The sequence below is a fragment of the Desmodus rotundus genome, chromosome 6 (genome assembly GCF_022682495.2).
Source record: "Desmodus rotundus isolate HL8 chromosome 6, HLdesRot8A.1, whole genome shotgun sequence".
In the NCBI taxonomy this organism is placed as follows: domain Eukaryota; kingdom Metazoa; phylum Chordata; class Mammalia; order Chiroptera; family Phyllostomidae; genus Desmodus; species Desmodus rotundus.
Genome location: NC_071392.1, coordinates 101940684 through 101962442, shown reverse-complemented (window position 1 = coordinate 101962442; position 21759 = coordinate 101940684). Strand labels below are relative to the sequence as shown.

The 21759-nt window shown below is 49.2% G+C and overlaps 1 protein-coding gene across 1 annotated transcript; it reads right to left on the bottom strand.

Annotated features, from left to right (window-relative positions):
- Positions 1-1308: 1308 nt before the first annotated feature.
- SPATA2 (spermatogenesis associated 2) lies at positions 1309-12435 on the bottom strand. The gene is made up of 3 exons (XM_053926946.2): positions 11786-12435; positions 5716-6157; positions 1309-4655 (listed from the first exon to the last, which is right to left on the bottom strand). The coding sequence occupies exons 2-3, from the start codon at positions 6049-6051 to the stop codon at positions 3435-3437; spliced, it is 1557 nt and encodes a 518-aa protein (XP_053782921.1). The 5' UTR covers positions 6052-6157; positions 11786-12435; the 3' UTR covers positions 1309-3434.
- Positions 12436-21759: the final 9324 nt, after the last annotated feature.

Below are 21759 nucleotides of genomic sequence, written 5' to 3'. Positions count from 1 at the left end.
TCGTCTGCTACAGCTCTCATCCCTGACACTGGCACAGGCGTTTCGGGTGTCACCGATCGGTGCTGGGGGCTGGCAGCAGAGCTAACGTCGTACAGCTGGTGGGCCTGATGATGTTTAAATGTTTGTCATTTACATAAACAAATCAAGCAATCTGCTTGAAGTCTCTGCTCTGCTCTGGATGCGTGTGTCTGGCTCCCTTCGCTCTCCCACGCTCGGTGTTCACCTCTAGGAAGCTGCAGCCAGGATGGCAGGTGCCATTTCCTACACTGTAGCTAAAACCAAGCCCAGCACCCGGACCCTGATCTGGCCCAAGGCCTGGTTATTTGTTCGGCCAGGGCATGAAATGGAGAAACCTGATCAGTCTCTTCCCCCGCTGCTGAGCCACCCCAAGGGGGCCGACGCAGCGGAGCTGTCAGAGTCGTCTGCAGCGCAGGCCCGGAAAGCCAGGATGTCCCAAACCACAGCTGCTCTTACACCACCCTTAGGGTGTTTGCCATGTATTTTGCTTTTGAGTCAACCGTCATTTTTAAAAAACACTTGAGACAGATTTTTAAAGGCATCTCCTGTCACTGCTGTAGATAGAAAACAAGTACAGTCTACACCGAAAAGAAGGTAACTGAAAATCTAGCTAAGATTCTGCCAGAGGCTCTGAGCCTGGTGCTTGCTTTCTTTGTTAAAAACAAGCTAGCGTTAAACTGACTTCCTCCTTGAGGCATTTAAATGGATTGAAAGAATTAAAAATGGGATTAATTTTTTTCACATCCTCCTTCCTAGTTACTGAATGGCTGTCAGTCACCAACAAGTCATTTCTCCTGGGCACCATGGCTGAATTCTGCACACCTACTTCCCCATCTGCCCTATGGGGATCACAACAGCACTCACCTGACAGGAGTGTTCAGGCTATCACACAAGATCACGCATCAGAAAGTGCCCGGCTCATACCCAGGCCGGGTAGGTCAGCTGGTTACAGCAGTGTCCCAATACGCCAAAGGTTGCAGGTTCAATCCTCAGTCAGGGCACATACAAGAACCAACCAATGACTGTGTCAGTAAGTGGAACAACAAATCAGTGTCTTTCTCCCTTCCTCTCTACAATCAGTAAATTTTTTTTTAAAGGATAAAAGTATGAAAAAAAGTAAAAGTAAATTAAAAAGTAAAGTGCCTGGCTCACAGGAAGCACTCACATGCCAGCTCTTATTATCTGTCAGTTTCATGGAGAAGAAAGTGTAATTAAGGAACTAAATAAATATGGCTTGAGCGGAAAAAAATCCCAGAACCCAAGCAACTCAAACTTCAAAGCAACAGGGAAGGGGGACATAAAACCCCAAACACTTTATTAAATAATGGAAGACACTTTATTATTTTTTTTAATCGTCTCTCAACATTTCAACTCTTGATAGAAATCAAATGCAAAACATCTGCATTTTTAAATTAGCATCTATTTAACTCTCTCGCTCACAGCAAGCTCATACAGTAGGATACATACACCGCGGAGAGCGCGGTCAGGGCACTTCCTGTTGCAGCCCACGAACCCGGTATTTCCAGGCCGGTACATACATACACTGGACTCTCTCCAAGGACGACATTCCCGTTCCTGCTCTTGCGCACTGCGTAAGTTACGTGGCATCACAGTAGGTTAAAAGAGTAACTGTAGTGCTAGAGTGGTCTGGAAATGGAGAACTAGAAAACTAGAGCTCTCGGGAGTGGGCCAGGCATCGACACTTCTGAAATGTGGAAAGGAAGAGCGAAGAGGAATGCGCCAGAGTGGGGTGGTCTTGGTAATAAAGTTGGTTGAAATTCGGCTTTATATACACATTGAATATCTACGTGTGATCTAGTAGATATATAAAAAAGCCATAGAAGATTTCAAAAACCTTAAAACCACTCCACTGAGTTAGAACACCAGCAAATTCACAGTGGCCTCAGGATTCAGCCGGATTTAAATTTGTTCAAGAGCTGAACACCTCCTTCCACCGGAAAACCCACTGCAGGTCAATTCCCAGGACGTTCTGTACATCACAAACACTTATGGCTAGAATATAGTATTATTTCACAAGGAAGCAGTTTTATTTTCAAACTCTTGCCCCACTCCTGCTCTGGCCCCCACAAGGAAAATCCAGGGGTCAGTCATTCACACGAGGAGTTTAAGGAGCCTTCGGGTTTGGAAGCGCTTCGGCTCAGCTGAGAATCTCAGGAGAACTCCGTCTAACGGGCGCACGCCGACTCCCGCCCACTTTTAGTGCAAAGAGATAACTTATGTTGCAGAGTCCTAGAAACAGTTGAAGCGAAGGTGACTGAGATGGAGGGGTGATGGGAATCCCACATGAGTTTCCTTCTGAAGAGAGACTGGAGAAGTTCGGAGTGCAAGTTCACACTCGGCAAGTGGCAAAGGCCAGGCTGCAGGTCCGCAGGTGAGGTTCCCGCCTCGTCAGTAGGTTCTCACAGTCTGCAGGCGCACAGACCTCCCGGCCTGCACTAACCCCCGTAGTGCACACTGGAGGTAGGTGTATAGATTTACTGTAGGGAAGACGTTGTCTTTGTTCCTCCTCTGTCCCCACACGCTCCGCGCTACCTTCGGGCTGGGGTGAGTGGAGGACACAGCATGGAAGGGCATGAGAGCCTCCCTTGGAAGACTAAAGGACCCAGGGTAGTTTTATAAATAGCTACATAATTAATGTTTTAACCACTTTGAAACACACAGCAAGTTGAATATTTATTTAAAAATAAATTTCAAAAATATCTATTTACAGTACAGTAAGAGGGGCATGTGCAAACAACAGAAACGGGGAGCCAGTCCCGCTATGGAAGGTCCGCACTCTGACGCACGGGAGCCAAGTTTACAAACAGCACAGGCTACACTGAGCTGTGATGGCAACAGGGTGACATTCAGTTAATACTGGACTCGGTTCCCCTTCGAAACCTGGGGCGGGGTGGGGAGTCGGGGCAGAGAGAGCAGGGGGATCCTTGTGTGGGAGGAGGGTGGCAGAAGGGATGAGCCACTGGAAGAGGCCCAGTGTGGCAGGAGGGCTCATTTCACAAGCCAACAGGCCTCTAGCTCACTGTCCCAGGTGGGCATTTGGAGGGGACCTGGGGGGCCTTTCCCAGTACAAGCTGGCTTTGCAGTGGGAGGGGTAGATGTGGCAAGAGTCCCAGAGATAGAAATCCTCTTTAAAAAAAAAGGGGGAGTGGAGAGATTAGCAAAAATGAATCTGAATGGAACTGCTACCCTCTCCCTTGTCAGGCGACAAAGCAGCCATCAGGTGAAATGTTAGTCACTAAGTGAACTCCCACGTGGTGCAGCCAACCCAAATCCCCGGCACCTGCATGGTCAAGTGCAGGTCTCTGCTGCCCAGATCAATGCATGAACACTTCTTCCCCAGGAAAGCAGAAAGATCAGTGGTGTAGCCCTTGGAGCAGGGAGGTGCAAGGTCCAGTCTATCTGTACACGAGATGGGAGAACTGGGTGGACTTGTAGTTCAGCTGGTTGTTGGGTATGAACTTGTGCAGCTCACTCTTTTTGCAGCAGGGGTCATAATGGTAGGCGATGAGGCAGGCGTCGCAGGAAACTTTTGAACACTGGGTACAGGTGTTGGTGGCCCCTGGGCGATTACAGAAGCCACAGCGGGAGGTGGCTGTGGTGGAGGGCTTGGATTTTGAGTGGAAGTGCGCCAGCCGGTCCAGGCCCTGAGTCTGGCCCGCATACTTCTCCCTCAGAGACGACCCGTGGGCCAGGCTGTCGTGCGTGGAGGACTTGCTGGGGAAGGCGCTGGGCTTGGAGGCTGGGGGACAGGGGAGCAGGCTGTCGCAGCGCTGACAGAGGGAGGAGCTGCAGGACAGGCCGCAGTTTTGGCACTTGGACAGGGCGGACTCTTTGGCAGGGGCCGAGCGCTTGTAGAGGGGGTGGGCATCGCTTCTGAGCAGCCACACGTCCTGCCGCAGGGCGTCCTGCCTCCGGTATGCGGCCCTGGGTTCCGAGTCCGTGTACAGGTCCACGTCGTCCTGAGCCGAGAAATACGCGCCACGCAGCAGGCCAAGGCCATTGCTGGGGGAGATGGATGGGAGGTCATCGGGGCTGCCATGAGGGGAGCTGGACATGGCCAGGAGCGAGGGGGACGGGCGGATGATCTCGTCCTTGAGGTCATCCACATCTGCCGCCGCGGGCTCCTTCCGCAGGCTCAACGAGGTCTTCAGGGGTGGCTTCCGGCTCTCCCAGTGGCTGTCGTAGGCGTCCACCGACCTCGAGATTTTGGTCACACGGGGCTTGTAGTAATCCTTGGCTGCCCGCTCGCTGGCAGACTTCTGGAGCGCCACACGGGCCACGGAGGCTGGCAGGTGATCCCGGCCCTCAGCCCGTCGCCGCAGGGCGTCCGAGCAGCCCCGCACGTCCTCCGCACTGCTCTTGCGCTCACTCACCACGTCCAGCTCGGAATAGCCCTTGTCCTTGACTTGTGAGTGGATTTCCAGCATCTGCTCACACTCCACCTTGGCCAGAAAGAGTTCAAAGGAGACCATCTTCACCTGCAGGGTCTCCACCAACTCCGTGAGCTTGTATGCTGTCCCCAAGTCAGGCACGTAGCCCATGTAATTCAGGATGGTTCGGATGTCCTCTTCCAGCAACGTGGACTTGACGTAGTAAACGAAGGGGCCCGTGTAGGTCTAGAAGGAAGGGGGGCAGACAAAGAGGCGGGACTTTCTCTCTGAGACACACAAGGGAGACTGCCTCACAGCACAGTGCACTCAAGTCTGGACCGGAGCACGGGAGCTGCAGAACGGGAAGGGAATGACCCCAGTGCCCTCTCACTACAGAAGGCAGAGGCTAACGCTTACCCACAGCTCAGCGCACTGGTGTGTGGGAAATGATGTAAGCGGAGGGGACGAAGCCATTAGCTCCCTACGCCAGGCACTGCAGCTCTGCTCCCTATGAGAAGCAGGGCGAACTCGGTGAAGAAAGAGGGCTGGGGCGAAGGCAGGGCCCGATGGGCAACATTTCTTTCTGGCATTTCTACAAAGGCCTGAAGAATACAGGTGGGGCAAAAGTGGGTTTACAGCTGTGGATACATGAAACACAGAGTTTATTCTTGTATTAGTTTTTATTAACTATTGTACTATTTTCCACACAAATCACTGTAAAACTACTTTTACCCCACCCTGTCTGTCAGACTTAAGACCCTGTCTTGGTGGAAACCCTCCTGAGCCGTCACTGCCTTCAGAGTGATTTGGAACTCTCTCCCACAGATTCACCCTCCCTGCTCCTCCCCGTCACTGCCGGACCCCAGCAGCAGCCTCCTAACTGGCCTCCCTGCCTCCTCTCACCCCTCTACAGCCTACTGCCGTACACCAGCCAGGAGGATTATCTGCAAATGTTCACTGACCCAGCACGGCCTTGCCTCCCAGCCCACTTAGGATAAATCCATGCTCCCTGCCCTGGAACTCAAGGCCCTGCAGAGCCCGGGTGCTACCTGCCCTTCCAAACCCCAAGCTGCAGATGTGGCCTGCCAGGGGCGGGGACCCCGTTAAGGGATGACACTAGGCAGACAGGCAGTGTGAGGAGCCACGGGGGTAATTCTGGCTGTTATGTCAAAGGTAGGGGGAACCCAGGAGGGTCTGCAGGCAGAGCAGTGATGTCACCAAACTGGCACAGGCCTCTCAAGGCAGCCTGGAAGGGGCAAGAAAGCAGAAGGCAGACCAGTGTGGAGGGCCCTTCCCTAAACCTTACCTTGATGCTTCTGAACTCCTTCTTCCATGGGTAGAGGAAGAGGTTGATGCCCACCGTTTCCAGCACGCTGAAGGCGCAGTGCAAAGCCCGCAGGCTAGAGGAGCTCAGTGCGCGCAGGGAGCTCTCCACCACCTCATAGAACTGGATCAGCCGGAATCGATACAGGGGGTCCACCTTGTGCAGGCTGAGCAAGGTGGACGCAGCCACCCGCAGGTACTCATCACTGCTAGGCCTCTGCTTGCTGGGGGTGGCATCCACTTTGCCTTCATGGAACTGTACATACTTCCGAAATAAGTCATCCTTGTATTTTGTATCCATTGAACTGGGCTTCCTCATCCAGTCCAGGGACGAGGGGCTACCTTATCTCCTCCACGGCCTCTGGGTCAGAGGCCGGGCCATGGCTAGAAGCACTAACATGTTGCCCGCGTGGACCAGCACAGGGCTGCGGAAGGGGAAGAACAAGAAGCACGTCATTCCTCCATGTCAAAGACTGCTGCGGCAAAACAAAGCACAGAACGGGCCTAACGTGCAGTGGGCCCCACCAGCCCCGCGCTTCATCCTGCTCTTCATTAGCGCCTTTCCTGAACATGGCTTACACGCTTCACAACTGAGCTTACAAATGAAAGACATGATCAGGAGCACCTCACCTGGTTTTGTGGGGAGAAGGACAAGTGCTAAAAGCCCTCCTGAGGCAGGGACAGACCTGAAGGATGAGTGTGCAGAGGTGTGGGTGGGGAGAAAGCCCTGAGCTAACACCATCAGTCTTACTACGGCTTCCCCACGTTCCCGCACGAACGCGTCTGTCTCCTCACACCTAGGAGACAAGTGCTGCTGTCACCCCATCTTACGGACACAGAAACTGAGACAAAGGGGCATAAGGAAACTCACTGAGAGTTGCAACACTATTCAGAAGTAGAGCTGAGATCAGAGCCCTGGCCGTCAGGCCGAAGTCCACGCCTTTAACCACCACACCCTGCTTTCCTGAGGCTGGAAGGAAGGAGCTTGGCCATGAGAAGCCAGAGGCCTACAGCGAGAGGAGGGGAGATGAGGCTGCGGGCATATGCAGCGGCTCATTCCCCAAGGCCCCACAGAGCACACTAGGAATTTTACATTTATTCCAAGAGCCACAAGAAGAGCCTGCCTGAAGAGTTCAAAGCAAGGGGAAGAGGGACAGGATCCTATTTGCAATTTTAAAAAGAAATCAGGCCGGCTGCTGGCTGCTGGCCCCTTCCAAGTGCTTTTCTCTGCCTTTGATGGCCTGCATTCCCCTTTGCCTTAACAGCAGCTTACAGTTCCACACGGAGAGGATAGAACGTTCTGAGCTGGGACACAGGATTTACACACTCTTGCTGTCTGCTTGGCCTCTGGTGAGTAGAACATTTACAGATCCAGCAATAATTTTTTTTAATTTACTGATTTTAGAAAGAGAGAGGAAGGGAAAGGAAGTGGAGGAGGGGAAGAGGGAAGGGAAGAGAAATATCGATTTGTTGTTCTACTTATTTATGCATTAATTGGTTGCTTTCTGTATGTGCCCTGACTGGGGATCGAACCAGCAACCTTGGTGTATCAGATGCTCTAACCACCTGAGCTACCCGGCCAGGGCCAGTAATATTGTATTCATTGAGATACTGCCAGGGCCAGGGGCAGGCAACACGGCATGGGGGTAACAAACAGGTTCCAAAGCCAGGCTTCCTGGGTGTGAATCCTGGGTCTGCTTCTCTAGGTTACTTTGGCAAATTTCTCAACCTCTCTGGGCTTCAGTTTTCTCATCTGAAAAAGGGGGTTCGTAATAGTACCCAGAGTCCAGAACTGGTGGGAGGACTGTGTGCAATCAGTACACAAAGCTCTTCACAGAGTGCCAGCTTAAAAGAAGTCCTTGACCGACCAGGAGCCATTCCAGGTGTCTGAAGGTGCTACACCCCCCAAGATGCCAAGCTGTCTCAAGAGCGTAAGATCAGAGTGGGACAAATCTCTCAGTGGGTGATGGACGTGCATTTTCACACTCACCGGTCCTGCCCTTCCTGACCACAGCTCTATAGGTGTGGGATCATGACCCAGTTACTCAGTAGGTAAGCTAAGCACAGGTAACCTAAGCAGGGTATGTGTTTTAGAAATACCTGCTGCCCGAGGGAGAGGCTCCTGCCAGCCGTGGGAAATCGGAAGGGCGTGAGAAGGAAGCCACCGTGAGATGGGACGGGCCTGTGGAGTGCGTTAGCAGGTCTGTGCTCAGCTCAGGAGGTCCTAGAGGCCTACAGCCTGGCAACGCTCACAAGGCCACTACAATCGTCCATGTCTTTGGGAGCCATTTGTCTGACTTCTCCAGCTTTGGGGAGTGAGGGGTAAGACATGCAGGAGAACTAGGGACTCAGAGAGGCCACCCTCTCCCACCCACTGCCCTGCCAAGGAAGCCCAATGTTTAGGAACAAATAGAATAAATATGCCTGAGGAGCTGAGAGGCAAACATAAATCCACTTAGAATAAATGATCTCTCCAGACGAAGGTCAAAGGCTCTATACGGCCACACCCCTGCTCACCTCACACTAGTCTTTCCCTTCCCTCTAGGTTCCACCCACAAGAATTGTTTGTCGTTCCCCACACGCGGCGAGTTCCATTCTATCTCAGGACCTTTGCACATGCTCCTTTTGCATGCTTTTCCTGAGGCTTCCCATCACTGTCTCACTCTCGTTCAGGTCTCAGCTCAAATGTCATCCCTCAGCAGGCCTCCCTGACAACCCCAGCTCAGTGACTCCCACCTGCCCAGTCCCTCCTTATCCAGGTAGCCCGGGATAATCACCATCTGAAATTACCAACTTTGTGTATTCATTCACTAGCTTCTTCTCTCTGTCTCCCCTATTACCCAGTAAGCCCCACAAAGGCAAGGACCACATCTGTTTTGTTCATCATGATGACGAACACAGAGCCTGGCACTTAGCAAGTGTGTGATAAAACAGGTGATGTGAATGATGCAAAGGATGTAAGTGATCATGATGCTTCAGGTTCTGTAGCTCTCCCACGAATCCCGAAAGACCAGCTAGACAGACAACGAACAGAGGCTCCGTGACCTGGCCTGCTCTAAGTAGCTCAGGGTTAATAAAACGTGGACCCAAGATTCCAAGCCTGGCTTCTGATTTGGAGGCTGTGCTCCTCCCACCACTCCGTGATTCCTGAGTTCAACAAGGATGTACACAGCACCTACCTCGAGCCAGGCCCTGGGCTGGACGCAGTGGGGGTGGATATGGGGTGCTAGGAACAGAAGGGGACAGCAGTCGAGAAGACATAGCCCTGCCCCCAAGTATAGTTGAAAGAATTTACTGTCTAGTATCAAACTATGTCTGTTCTCTTAAACAATAAAACTGTACTGCAACCTGAGAGAAGACATCACTTGCCCATACTAATAAAAACCCATATGCATTTACCACTTTGTATTTGTCTACCAGAAGCTTCCATCCTGCCTGTGGCCCCAAGGACTATTTGCTGGTACACCTGAGAACAATTTAAACAGGGGCCTTCACGCCTCCTAAACACTGCTGTGAGTTTTCTCCACAGAGGTCAGCCTCGTGCCCACAGAAGCTGATTTTTTTTTTTTTTTTTTTACAGCACCAGCCACCCTCCTGCTCAGAGTCTGCGGCTCCGTAATCACACCACAGTCCATACCCTTATTTGTTGCTGGCAAGCAATCAACAAGGGAAAGGGATCCAAATAGCCCAGTTGCTGTTCAAAATCCTAACTCTCAAGTCAAGGATGGGAAACCCATCTAAGAAGAATCATGAACCAACCTAGGCAGGTGAGGAAAAAGCTGAGAGAAAATAAATGCTAAAGGAGAGAAGGAAACTAACAATTATGGAGAACCTGTGAGCTGAGCATTGGGCTTTCTGCTTCAGCTGCATCATCCCATTTAATCCGCGCGGGAACGCCAGGAGGAAACCAAGGCTCCGCCCTTAACAGTCAGCCCGGCAGAGTTTCAAAGGGTCAGAGCTGCAATCGGAACCTCAGTTGGCCGACCCTGAGGCCTGTGCTTGGTCCCATTTATCACATTCATTTGTTGTTAAAATTAGCAGCAATCACGACAGGATTAGTACGTAAGGGCCCTCTGCTGAGGCTCAACGAAATTCAAGGAGATCCACAGGCCAGTCCCAAGGTTAAAGAAGAGGAAACCGAGGCTCACAGAGGCCAAGTCACTTGTCCTAAGTCACAAGGCCAAGAAGAAGTGGATCTGAGATCTGAAACTCCGTCTGATGCCACAACCCCGACTCACACTCTGAGCTGCACTGCTTGGAAGCAAAGCTGTCCCCCCTCCATTGGCTGGACAGCTCTACCGGAAAGGGCTCGGCTAAGCTAGAACGCCCTATGGCAGGGAGAGCAGAGAGGAGTTTCAAATATTCCTGTAGTGCAAAACTCCCATCTTCCCACACACCCTGGGGCTGGCAAAGCCACAAAGGTCTGTGACGTAAGCTCAGGGGCCAAGGCGAGAGGCTGGCCAGAGACTGGCCAGTGGTGAAGCAGCTGACATCATCCATCCTGAATACATTTTCAGAGAATACAGGCTGCATGAGAGCTGGTCATAGTTGGTGTCTTTTCTGAGCACAGAACCAGCAATTTATTCCCAGCACTCTGCAAGAACCAAAAACACACTCACTGCAAAAACAGCGTGGTTACAGGAGCCCAGACAGCACAGTGACAGAAGCTGTTAACTTCTCCAGGCAACCCAAGGGCTGGAAAGCCAAGATGTGCCAGTCTGGCAAAGAAGGATGAAAAATAAAAAAGGGCACTTGAACACCCCTAACAAAGTCAGGCAGGTGCCCAGAGCCAAAAGGCCTGGTCAGCACTCCCGGCACCCACACCTGAGCCCCTTTTGGAAAGCACATCAATGAAGAGACAGATACTGCAGTCAGGGAGGCGGTGGCTTTCTAATTATTATTTGTAAACATCTCAAAGGAAAACTGTATCTGTTTAGCACCACCGAATGGTACGGAAGTGGTTCTGGGTAGCAAAGCATTAGCTCGGCTTTACCTCGGCTGCCCCATTGGAGCAGAAACATTCCCCAAGCTGCATTTGAAGGCGCGCCCCCTCCCTGCCGGGGCAGGAGCTATTTTGGTCGCAGCATTGCCCCAGTCCACAGGTTTACAGATCCCTGGTCTAGCTTCAGCGGGCTCAGACTTCCCTCAGCCTCCTCACAGCAGCGAGGGGAGGGCAGTTCAACCCCCTCCACCTCCGCAGCCCACTCCTTTGCACTCATTCATTCCCGAGGCTCTGGAGATACGTTTGAGTCACCTTCTCCTGGCTGTGAAACACCAGAGGGTCCCCAAACCCCAACCAGATTCCAGAGAAAATCAGAAAGGCCTTCCAAACCTCTGAAAATAACCTCGGCGATGCTGAAATTGGGCTTGCCTAGTGGCAGCGGCCTCTCTGAGGGGCTCGAAAGGAAGCAGTGTCCCCTCCCTGTAGGGGACAGGAGCTGGCGGCTTCTATTCCCGGTCTGGTAATTCCTAGAACCTTGCAGGGCCACGTCAGTTGTAAAACAAACAAACCAAAAAAACACCCTGGTCCCAAACTCGGGCCCTCCCCACGGGCCCGTGAATGAATTAACAGCAGCTATCACTTACTGAATGCCTGCTGTATGCCAGAGATCTCATTTCATCCCCACTTCGGTCCTAGCAGGCAGGTTCACTCCCATTTAACTAATGAATGAGGCAACTGAGGCTCAGAAGACTAAGTGACTTGTCCAAGGTCACACAGTGAGGTCAGTCACAGAAAACTGGGCTGAGGACCACTGCGCCGTAACCGCCTCACAATGAAATCGGGGTATCCTCCTCCCGGGTTAGTCGCCGAAGAGGGGGTGTTCCTCTTGAGCCACCCATGGTCGGTCCTAGGTGTCTGTGAGGCAGCCCTTGGGGGAGGAGGGATCCTGAGGAGAAGCTGGGCCCCCAGGGAGCCGAAAAGGAGGGCCCGCCCGCCGCTCCCACCATCCGCGAGAGGACCCGCTCCCTGGCCACCGAGCCCCGCGGAGCCGGCTCCCCCTCCGCCCGGGGAAGCCCCGCAGGCCGTTTCCGACGCGGCCGCCGGCACTTACCCCGGTACTGCCCCCGAGGACGCCGCGGCCGACGGAAGCGAGGAGAGGCCGCCGCCGCCGCCGCCGCCGCCGGAGCCGGGCCCGGTGGGCTCTCGCCGCTCCGGCCGGCTGCGGGGTACCGAGACCAGTACCCCGGGGCCAGTGGCGACCCGGAAACAATCGGTCTGGAAGTGACGTCCCCAGTAGGCGGGTCCAAAGGGAGGCCGGGTCGCGGCTGCGCGCTGGGCTGGGGAAAGGCCGATACCCACGGGCGGCGGAGAAAGAAGCGGGAGACAGAAGGGCGCGCACAGAAGCCGTGCGATTTCACTTTGGAAACTAAAAAGGCACTGTAGGGCTGGGGCTAGGACCCGGAAATAAACGGGCCAGGAAGTGACGCACACTGTCCGACCCAGGATGGCAGCTAGTTGGTTGTCATGGGAACCGGTCCGGAGCAGGCGCTGGAGTCCACAGGCTGGGAGCGCCGGCTGAGCGACCCCGGGCCCCGCTTCCCGGACTTGCTCTCCCGACTGCCCCTGAGCGGGAGCCGACGGTTGGATCCCTCGCCTCTTTTTTACAGAAGCAAATACCGAGGCTTCAAGAGAACAAGAGATGCCCAGGATCACGCCCAGAGAGGCGTGATCCAGCCCAGAGAGGACTGTTAAAGGCTGTCGTTAAGAGAGGGGTCCCAGCTTTGCCTTTGCCACTTACTAGCTGCGTGACCTTGGGCAGGTTACTCTACCTCTCTGAGCTTCAGTTTTTCCACCTGCAAAACGGAATAATAATAGTACCGTCTCCTGGGAGTCATGTGAGACGCGTTCATATATGAAAACTGGTTATTACAATAGTTGGCATAAAGATCTAGATACATTTTGCTTTTTAAATCTGGTTAAGCGAAAGGAAATGACCTCTCTCTGTCCTTAACTTGCTTGAATAGAAGTCAGTGTTGGGGAAGACCAAGAAACTGCCTCCTCGCTTTGTGACTTCTCACCAGGCACTTGTGGTACCTGTGTGGCCTACATCGGCATCAACACTGGTGGCTTGCTATTTCACTTAACGGGTTTGTCTTTTCTCCCACCCACCACGAGGAGTCAGTTTTTATGATTCACCGCTCACTGAATCCCTACTGATTGCAAAATGCCTAGTAGGTACTCAAGATCGTTGAACATAACTGCAACTGAACCTTACCTTCGCTCTCAACTTATCCCAGACACTTATTGAAGACTAGAGCCCACTCCATGCCAGGTTTTCTTCCTCCAACATGCTCTTGGCTCCCTGCACGTACCATGCTTTTCTACTGGCCTCTGTGCCTCCATATGCTGTTCCTTCCACGTCAATGTCCTTCCCCTCACCTCATTCTTTCCTCACTTTCTTGGCTTCCAGCCCCAACTCTGCCCTCACATCCTTTCTGAAGCTTTCTCTGATTTCTCCAGACAAAGACTAGCCTTCCTCTGGTTCCCCACAACACTGCCTTTCACGATCTTATCTCGACTCTTACCACAGTGGATTACATGTGTTGTTAAACATCACTCCCCCACAGGACCTGGGGCTCCTTGTACATCCATGTTTTCCCTGAGCTCTGAACAAGCCCGATCATGAGGTGCCCGAGGGATGTTTCTTAATTGGAGGATTCTCTCTCAGCCTTGGTGTCCCCAGCTAAAGCTGGTGGGTCTGTCTCAGGAGTCAATGATATACTACATGGGGAAGCATTTGGAGAACCAGCAACTTGCTATTCAAACAGCAGTGATTACTGTATTTATCTGTTGCTGTCTGAGCCCCATGCAAGGTCTTTGTGTATGGTGCTTTAGCCTCAGCTCATGTTTAAGCTTCCCTTAAATCACCTGCAAGGTGATGGTGTTTACAGCAATTCCAGCTCCACCCAAACTCTCTGCCTTTGCAACAAATCAAAACTGTCCTTTGGAAATTGTTGCAGGACTATGAGCCTGCTAAGAAGTCCCTTCCAGCTCTGTGGTTCTTTGACAGACAAAAGGGAAACAGATTTTTAAGAAGGCTTTCCCAGTAGGAAACCCTGGTCATTGAAACTTGGTGATATTTCATATCAGAAAAGACCTGGCTGGCCCTGGCCCTGGCCAGGTAGCTCAGTTGGTTAAAGCATCATCCCTGTAAGCCAAGGTTGCAGGTTTGATCCCTGGTCAGGGCACATCCAAAAAAACAATCAATGGATGCATAAATAAATGGAACAACAAATTGATGTTTTTCATTTTCTATCCCATCCTCTCCCTCTCTAAAATCAATAAATAAAAACTTTTATAAAAAGGAACGAAAAGACCCAAATTTGCTGACAAGAGCCATTTTTCTCATCTTTTAGACAGGGTTAAAAGCCCAACATTTTTCTGCTTGGTCATGTGGAATCACAGGAGCATCTTTTTCAGGTTTTATTACATAATGATTAGCAGATTATATAACGGTCACATGACAATGATTGGCACCTCTGCTTCCTAAGAGCCAACAACATGAACAATCTACCTACTTCTTTCTATTTTATGTTTTTTTAATCACAAAAGTAACACATGAATTTCAACAATACAGATGTGTGTAGAACAAAAAAAAAGAAAAAGAAAAAGAAAAGCAATCCTATGACCCAGTAATTTGATTTCCTGGTCTCTACCAGAGAAACAAGTACACAAGACCCCTGTTACGTCACTGTCTGCAATGCAAAAACAAAATCCAAAAACATCCCCAATGTCCATCAGAAGGGGAATGGTGTATCCATACTAATGGCCACTATGTATCTGTTGAAAAGGATCACATAACTGCAGGACAGGAGGAGTGGTAAAAAAAGAAAGACAAACCCTGAAATGGAAAACAAAACATCGGTCCATACTACATGTTGTCTAAGGGTGCATATATATGGGGACAAAAATGAAAATATAGATCATTTGCTTTTAAATCATTCCACAAATACATCTTATGTGACCTCAACTTATTTCTCCCCCAGAAGTCAGTTACCTCCCTGAAGACCTAACTAGACCTGTTTTACTCACACTTCTATCATTATTATCTGCCTTACATACAGTAAGAGGTTCACCAGTAATTGTTTCTGATGGAAATTTTTATTGACGATAGATTTAAAGGGCTTCACTGTGAGCAAAACAGACACAGCCCCTGCCCTCGAGGAGTGTATGGTCTCCTTATGAGAAAGAATGTTAATAAACTAGGAGGAGGATGAACTAAAAACCCATAACTCAGAATTGAAGGTGGTAGACGTTATGAGGATTTATAGCTTAGAGACTAGAGAGGGGACCTGTGACATGGCAAATTGGGGACAGTCTCAAGGAGGAAGTCACATTTGAGCTGGCCTTTGAGTGAGTTGGACATGCAGGGGTCTCCAGCTTGCCTTCCAGCTGGCGGGAAGAAAGCAAGAGAAAGAAAGTACTGGAAATGGAAACTCAGCTGCCTCCAAGCATACCAGGTGGGCGTAACTAGGTATTAGAGTCGGGTGGTCTCATACTGTATAGTACCAGACATTAGTATTAATGTGGCGTAACATAGTACCTGACTCACAGGGAGCCTTCAATAAATACTTTGGTGGGAAAACAGATCTCGTTGAACCCCTGCAATGCTTCAGCTGATTGTTGCCAATTTCCCTGCTGATCATGATCAGATGTTTAGGTTTCTGAAGAGGAGCTAGAAGTCCAGATTTCAAAGCAAAACTTTTCAGTTATAAACATGATGTGTAAATGTACTTCCTAGTTCCGTCTGCTGAGAGAGCCCACAAGAAATAACACCCCTGCAGCAACAAGCACCTAGCACCCAGATCCTGCTTTCTAAATAACGTTCCTCCACTAAAAGAAACCAAGTACCCTTGGAGAAATGACTGATTCTCAGGGCTGGGGCAGAGAAATTGCGGTGTGAGCCTGGAACATCTCATTGAGCCAGAAAGTAAGGAAATGCCCAAAGAATAATGGGACAAGTCAAAAGGACACAAAAGCCAGGTTGGAGGGGTTCCTAGTAGCCAAATCTGGGATAATTTGAACATCAACATAAATAATGAGAGTATCAGACTATATATAATACCTTAGTGGGGAGGGAAGGGAGAAAGAAACCGTGATCCCGTACTGATACCAAACATGAAATAACAACATAAAATACTGTGTTTGGCTCCCACCGCGGCAGCCATTGAGGAAAAGCAGCCATGGCACTCTGCTACCCCATGGCCATGGGCCTCAGCAAGGGCCACAAGGTGATAAAGAATGGAGGAAGATGAGGCACAGCCACTGCCACGCGTTCCTCACCAAGCACACCAAGTCTGTGTGGGACATGATCCAAGAGGTGTGTGGCTTTGCCTGCTAGGAACAGTTCACCATGGAGCTGTTCAAGGTCTCAAACGACAAGAGGGCCCTGAAATTCATTGAGAAAAGGGTGGGGACATGCATCCATGCCAAGAGGAAGAGAGAGGAGCCGAGAGGAAGGCAGCAGCTAAGAAGGGCTGAGCCCCACCCTCTCTGTATAATAAAACCTGTTGGGGGGTGGGTAATGTGTTTGCCAGAGGAACATGTCCCAGAGCTTTGTGGCCCTGGGTGCCAGGTCTGACCCCTGCTGTCAGGATAGATAGGGAACAAGCAATTTATCTGGTTAGAAATATGAGTGAACAAGGCGAGCTGGGAAATCAGGGTGATAAGATCAGCCCAGTCTGTCTCCAAGGCCCTCAAATGTTAGGTTGAGTCTGACTTTGACCCTGTGGGCACCTGAGAACCACTGAAGGTCTATGAGCAAGAAAGATGGTGATCACAGACCTTGCTCTCCAGGCTAGGCGTTTGGTGCTGGGAGGCAACAGGCTATGGTGAGTAAGAAATCAGCATTTAAGGTCCCTAGAAGCATGGCACAGTGGAACAGAAATGACACCACAGCCAACAGACCTGGGTTGAAGTCCCTGGGACAGCATTTAGTAGCCCTCTTGAGTTGGGCAAGCCACTCTAAGAGGCTGGATTCTGGGGCCAGCATGCCTGGGTTAAACTTTGGTGTTTACTGCATATAATGACCTCTCTGTGCCTGAGTTCCTTCATCTGTGAGATAAGAAAGATAACAATAGTACCTACTTCTATACAGGTTACGGGATAGTCCAGGTGCGCACTTGGCATAGTACATTTAGGCATTAGCTATTATTGTCGGTCCTTTTTAATTAAATGCGATAATGCAGAGAAAGAACACTCAGTTCCTGGAAGGGAGTAAGCCTGCAACTGAGGTTATCCATGATGAGAATCATTGCTGTATAACATTAATTCTCTGGGGGGCTCAGGACACCATCTGGTTCTCAAAGCCCAGAATCCATTCTGACCACCCACCAGTGGAGGCAGGGCTAGGGGCAGTTAGTAACCCCGAGGAAGGCTTGTCTTAAAATGAAAGCTGGCACAATCAGCCTTCTTCACAAGCAGTAAGCAAGCCCCGCCCCCTTATTCTCTCAAAATAAACCCAACTGCCAACCACTTCGAGGTCTTCTCATCTGCTGAGGGAGAGTAGCAAAAGTCTACAGGTGACCCAGCAGGCTAAGGGCTGTTTATTATCAGATTCCACCCAGCCCGGGGCCAGCTCCAAGGAAACACAACTCATAAGGCTGGAAATGTCAAAGGCTCAGCCAGCACCTCATCTGGATGATCCTAAACGGCTCCTGAAAACAGTAACCCGGAGGTTATGAGCTCCTGGTGTGTAGTATATTGGTCTCTTAAAGTATTGGGTTTCAAAGGACTGTTTCTGGAACCAGCCATCTTTGTCCTTTCCTTGAGGCAAGCCGGGGAGAGCTACATACAGGTCGTCTTTGTTACAAAGCAATGTTATTCCAAGGCCGGAAGGCAAAGTAGAGTCTGAAGCTAAAAGGCCTGCGTTCAGATCCCCGCTCTGCCACTTCCCAGTTGTGTGACTTTGGACATGCTGTCTAACCTCTGCGGGACTTGATTTCTTTATGAAGGATTAATTGGAGTAAATACCCCCAATGAATGAGCGAGGGGTTAACTGAGCCAATACCTGCTGGCAAGGACGTGGAGAAAGTGGAAACCTTGCACACTGCTGATGGGAACGCAAAATGCTGCAGCGGCTGTGGAGAACGGTATGGTGGCTTCTCGAACGGTGAAACATAGAACTCTGTATGACTTAGCAATGCTTCTCCTAGGTATCCACCCCAAAGAATTAAAAACAGGGGCTGGACAGAACACTGTGCACCACCGTTAACACCAGCATTCTTCACAATAGCCAAAAGGTGGAAACAACCCAAGTATCTATCAACAGATGAATGGATGCACAAAATGTGGTTCTGCCCATACGTTGGAATACTACTCATCCGTAGAAAGAAATGAAGTTCCGACACATGTTACCACATGGATGAACCTGGAACACACACTATGTAAAATAAGCCAGCCAAGAAAGGACAGGTATTATCTGACTCTACTTACAGGAAATATCTATAACTGGCAAACCTGAAGAGACAGAAAGTAGATTAGATGACACCAGGGGCTGAGGAGAGGGGAGAATGAAGAGTGATTGCTTAATGGGTACAGAGTTTCTGTTTGGGGTGGTGAAAAAATTTGGGGAACAGACAGTGGTGATGATTGCACAATATTGTGAATGTAATTAATGCCACTGACTTATCCACTTTTCAACGGTCGAAATGGCAAATTATATATATCCACAATAAATATATATATCCATAATAAAAAACATTTTGATAATGGCATTATGGTTTTATAAGAGAATGTCTTTCTTTTTAGGAAATACACACTGAAATATTTAGAAGTAACGGGGGCATCACGGCTACAACTTACTCTCGGATGTTTTAGGGAAAGAGTATATATACATGTATTTAGATGTGTATATGTGTGTGTGAACACACGTATTTAGAGAGACAAAACAATAAGGCAAATGTGATGAAATTGGGGAATCTTGTCAAAGGGGTCTCTGGGAGTTCTTTAAAATATTTTCACAACTTTTCTGTAAGTCTAAAGTTATTCCAAAATAAAAACTTACAAAAATAATAGCCTACATGTAAAATAATATTTCCTCTCCTACAACTAAAGAATAAAAAAGACAACCTGGTAAAAAAATGAACAAAAGACTTGAAACGAACATGCAAACGAACATGCGCTCAACATCACCCATCATTATGAAAATTAAAGCCCCGAGCCCCGGCTGGTGTGGCTCAGTGGATTGAGCGCTGGCCTGTGGACCTAAATGTTGACAGTTCAGTTCCCAGTCAGGGCACATGTGCGGGCCAGGAGGTCCCTGGTTGAGGGTCTGCGAGAAGCAACCAATTGATGTTGCTCTCTCTCATCAATGTTTCTCTCCCCCTCCCCTCCTTTCCCCTCTCTCTAAAATAAATAAAATACTTTTTTAAAAAGAAAATAAAATTACAGCCCTGAGATCCCACTACACACCTGCTACGGTGGCCAAAATAAAAATGGCAGACAACCAAATGTTGGTGAGGCGGTGGAACAACTCATACATTGTTAGAGGCGGTGGAAAATATCGGGAAAATGGTTTGGTTTGGCAGCTTCTAATAAATTTAAATGACCCAGCAATTCCATTTCTACATATGGACACTTAGGGGTTTTTTGTTTTGTTCTAGAGAAAGGGGAAGGGAGGGAGAAAGAGAGTGAGAGAAACATCAATCAGTTGCCTCTCACGTGCCCCCAACCAGGAACGTGGACCACAGGCCAGGCGCTGACTGGAAATCAAACCTGTGACCTTTTGGTTCGCAAGCCGGTACTTAACCCCCTGAGCCACACCAGCCAGGACAGATACTTAGTTTTTTTTAATGTCTTGCTAATTGTGATGACTTCACTCTATTATTAGTCAATGCCTCAAGTCACAATATATGCTGTTTGCCACTGATAGTAGTGGATTTAAATCCTTATTTCAATCAGCCTTCATAATATTCATTGTTCAGTTCTAGTTCTTGTCAGATCATACTGGATCATTGTTTTTTACCTCATTATGTGGCTGATTCTTGATATAATATAAAGTGTAACAATGAGCCAGTGGAGTAATGGTGAACAGCTGTGTTTATGTGGTCACCGCCCTGTGTCTTTCCTGTTTGCCAAATCGTACACTGCCGATCCCAATAGAATGCCAGACACATAGAAGCTATCGATTGAATGAATATTTACACATCAGTGTTACCCATGTTAAAACTCCTTGCAATCCAGGACTATGTTCCTTTTTTAATTTCATTTTTATTTCTAGTCTAAGAACTGCAAGTCATAACGGTCAGGGATAGTAAAACCTCAAGGAACTGGAGAGAGTAAGGGAGGCAGTGCTCACCTAGTTGGACCAGCTGAGTCTCGGAGGTACTCGTGTGCCCCCTACTGGTGTTGGTGGAAACTCCTCATGGCTCTTACCGGTTTGGCATCTTGAATCTCTTACCAGTTTGAAATCAAAATAAAATTATTTGCCCATAGATTAATAAGTGTAGTAATATATAATGGTGTAAATTCTGCCTTCTTTAGATAAGTACAGTAATAAGTTTTACATGTGACCTGAGACTGAGAGATAGGGTTTGAGGATTACATGATTTGAAGGCTGGGGTCATATCTCATCATCTCAACTATTCTCCCACAGGGCCAACTGCAATAGTCTTTCATTTTTACTTACAAAGTGATGAGGACAAGTTTAGGAAATGCAGTAGGGGAAAAGTTTAGACAACTCAAAGGTAAGGGAATGAGAGTAAGTCTTCCTCCAGGCTCAGAACCCAGACCCCAGGCCCCTAGGTGCCCTTCCTGACAATAGACACTGGTACCGGGTTCTCAGCACTCTTTCCAGCAGCGTCCTGAGCCCCTGCACCTGGGACTTTCCCAGCTTTAGCCCTGAATACCTGGCCTCCTGGGAAACCCCTCAACCCCAGGCATCGGCTCCTCATACACAAATACATGCCAGTTACATTCCCCAGCATCTGGGTGTAATTTTAATTAAAAATATATTTCAAAGATCATTCCCTATCAGCCATATATTCATTTAACAAATATATTTGGAGTTACCTAAAACACTAGGCACTGTTTTAAAAGCTAAAGATACAGTAAACAAATAGATGAAAAATTCCTCTCCTTGCCGAGTGGACATACCAGCAATTATATCTATTGTACATATTTACTCACTTTGCTACTGTGACCACTGCTGCCCTGGATATCTGTGTGTCCGTATCCTCACATGTGTGAGCAGATCTGTAGCAGCACCGTCCACAGAACTTTCTGGGGCGATGGACACGTTCCATAGCTGCTGTGTCCCGATACGTAGCCACTCGACACATGTGGCTATTGAGCACCAGAAACATGGCTAGTGAGACAGAGGAATTGAATTTTGGGAGGTTTTTTATTTCTTTTTTTATTGATTGATTTTAGAGAGAGAGAGAGAGAGAGAGAAGCACATTGATTTGTTGTTCCACTCATTCATACATTCATTGATTGATTCTTATTTGTGCCCTGACCAGGGATTAAACCCACAACCTTGGTGCATCGGGATGTGCTCTAACCAACTGAGCTACCCGATCATGGCCGGTTTTATTTTTTAACTTAGGGAAATTACCCACTAAAGAGTTTGTATTAGTTATCAGTGGCTGCGTAACAAATAACCACCAACTTAGTGGCTTAAGCAGTACACACTGATTATCTCACAGCTTCTGTGGGTGAGGAGTGTGGGCCTGGCAAGACTCAATCACTCACACTAGAGCCATCTCCCTGCAACTTTCATGAGGATCGTTATTTAGTTTAAAAACTTTTATTTTATTTTATTTATTTATTTTTAGAGAGAGAGGAGGGAAGGAGAAAGAGAGGGAGAGAAACATGGATTGCTTGCCGCTTGTACGCCCCTAACTGGGGACCTGGCCCACAACCCAGGCGTGTGCCCTGATGAGGAATTGAACCAGCAGTCTTCAGGTTGGTAGGCTGACGCTCAATCCACTGAGCCACACCGACCAGAGCAAAAAACTTTTTAAAGCATCAATCACCAACCACCTATCTTACTGTCTATTAGAGACCACATCTTTCTCCCTAGCA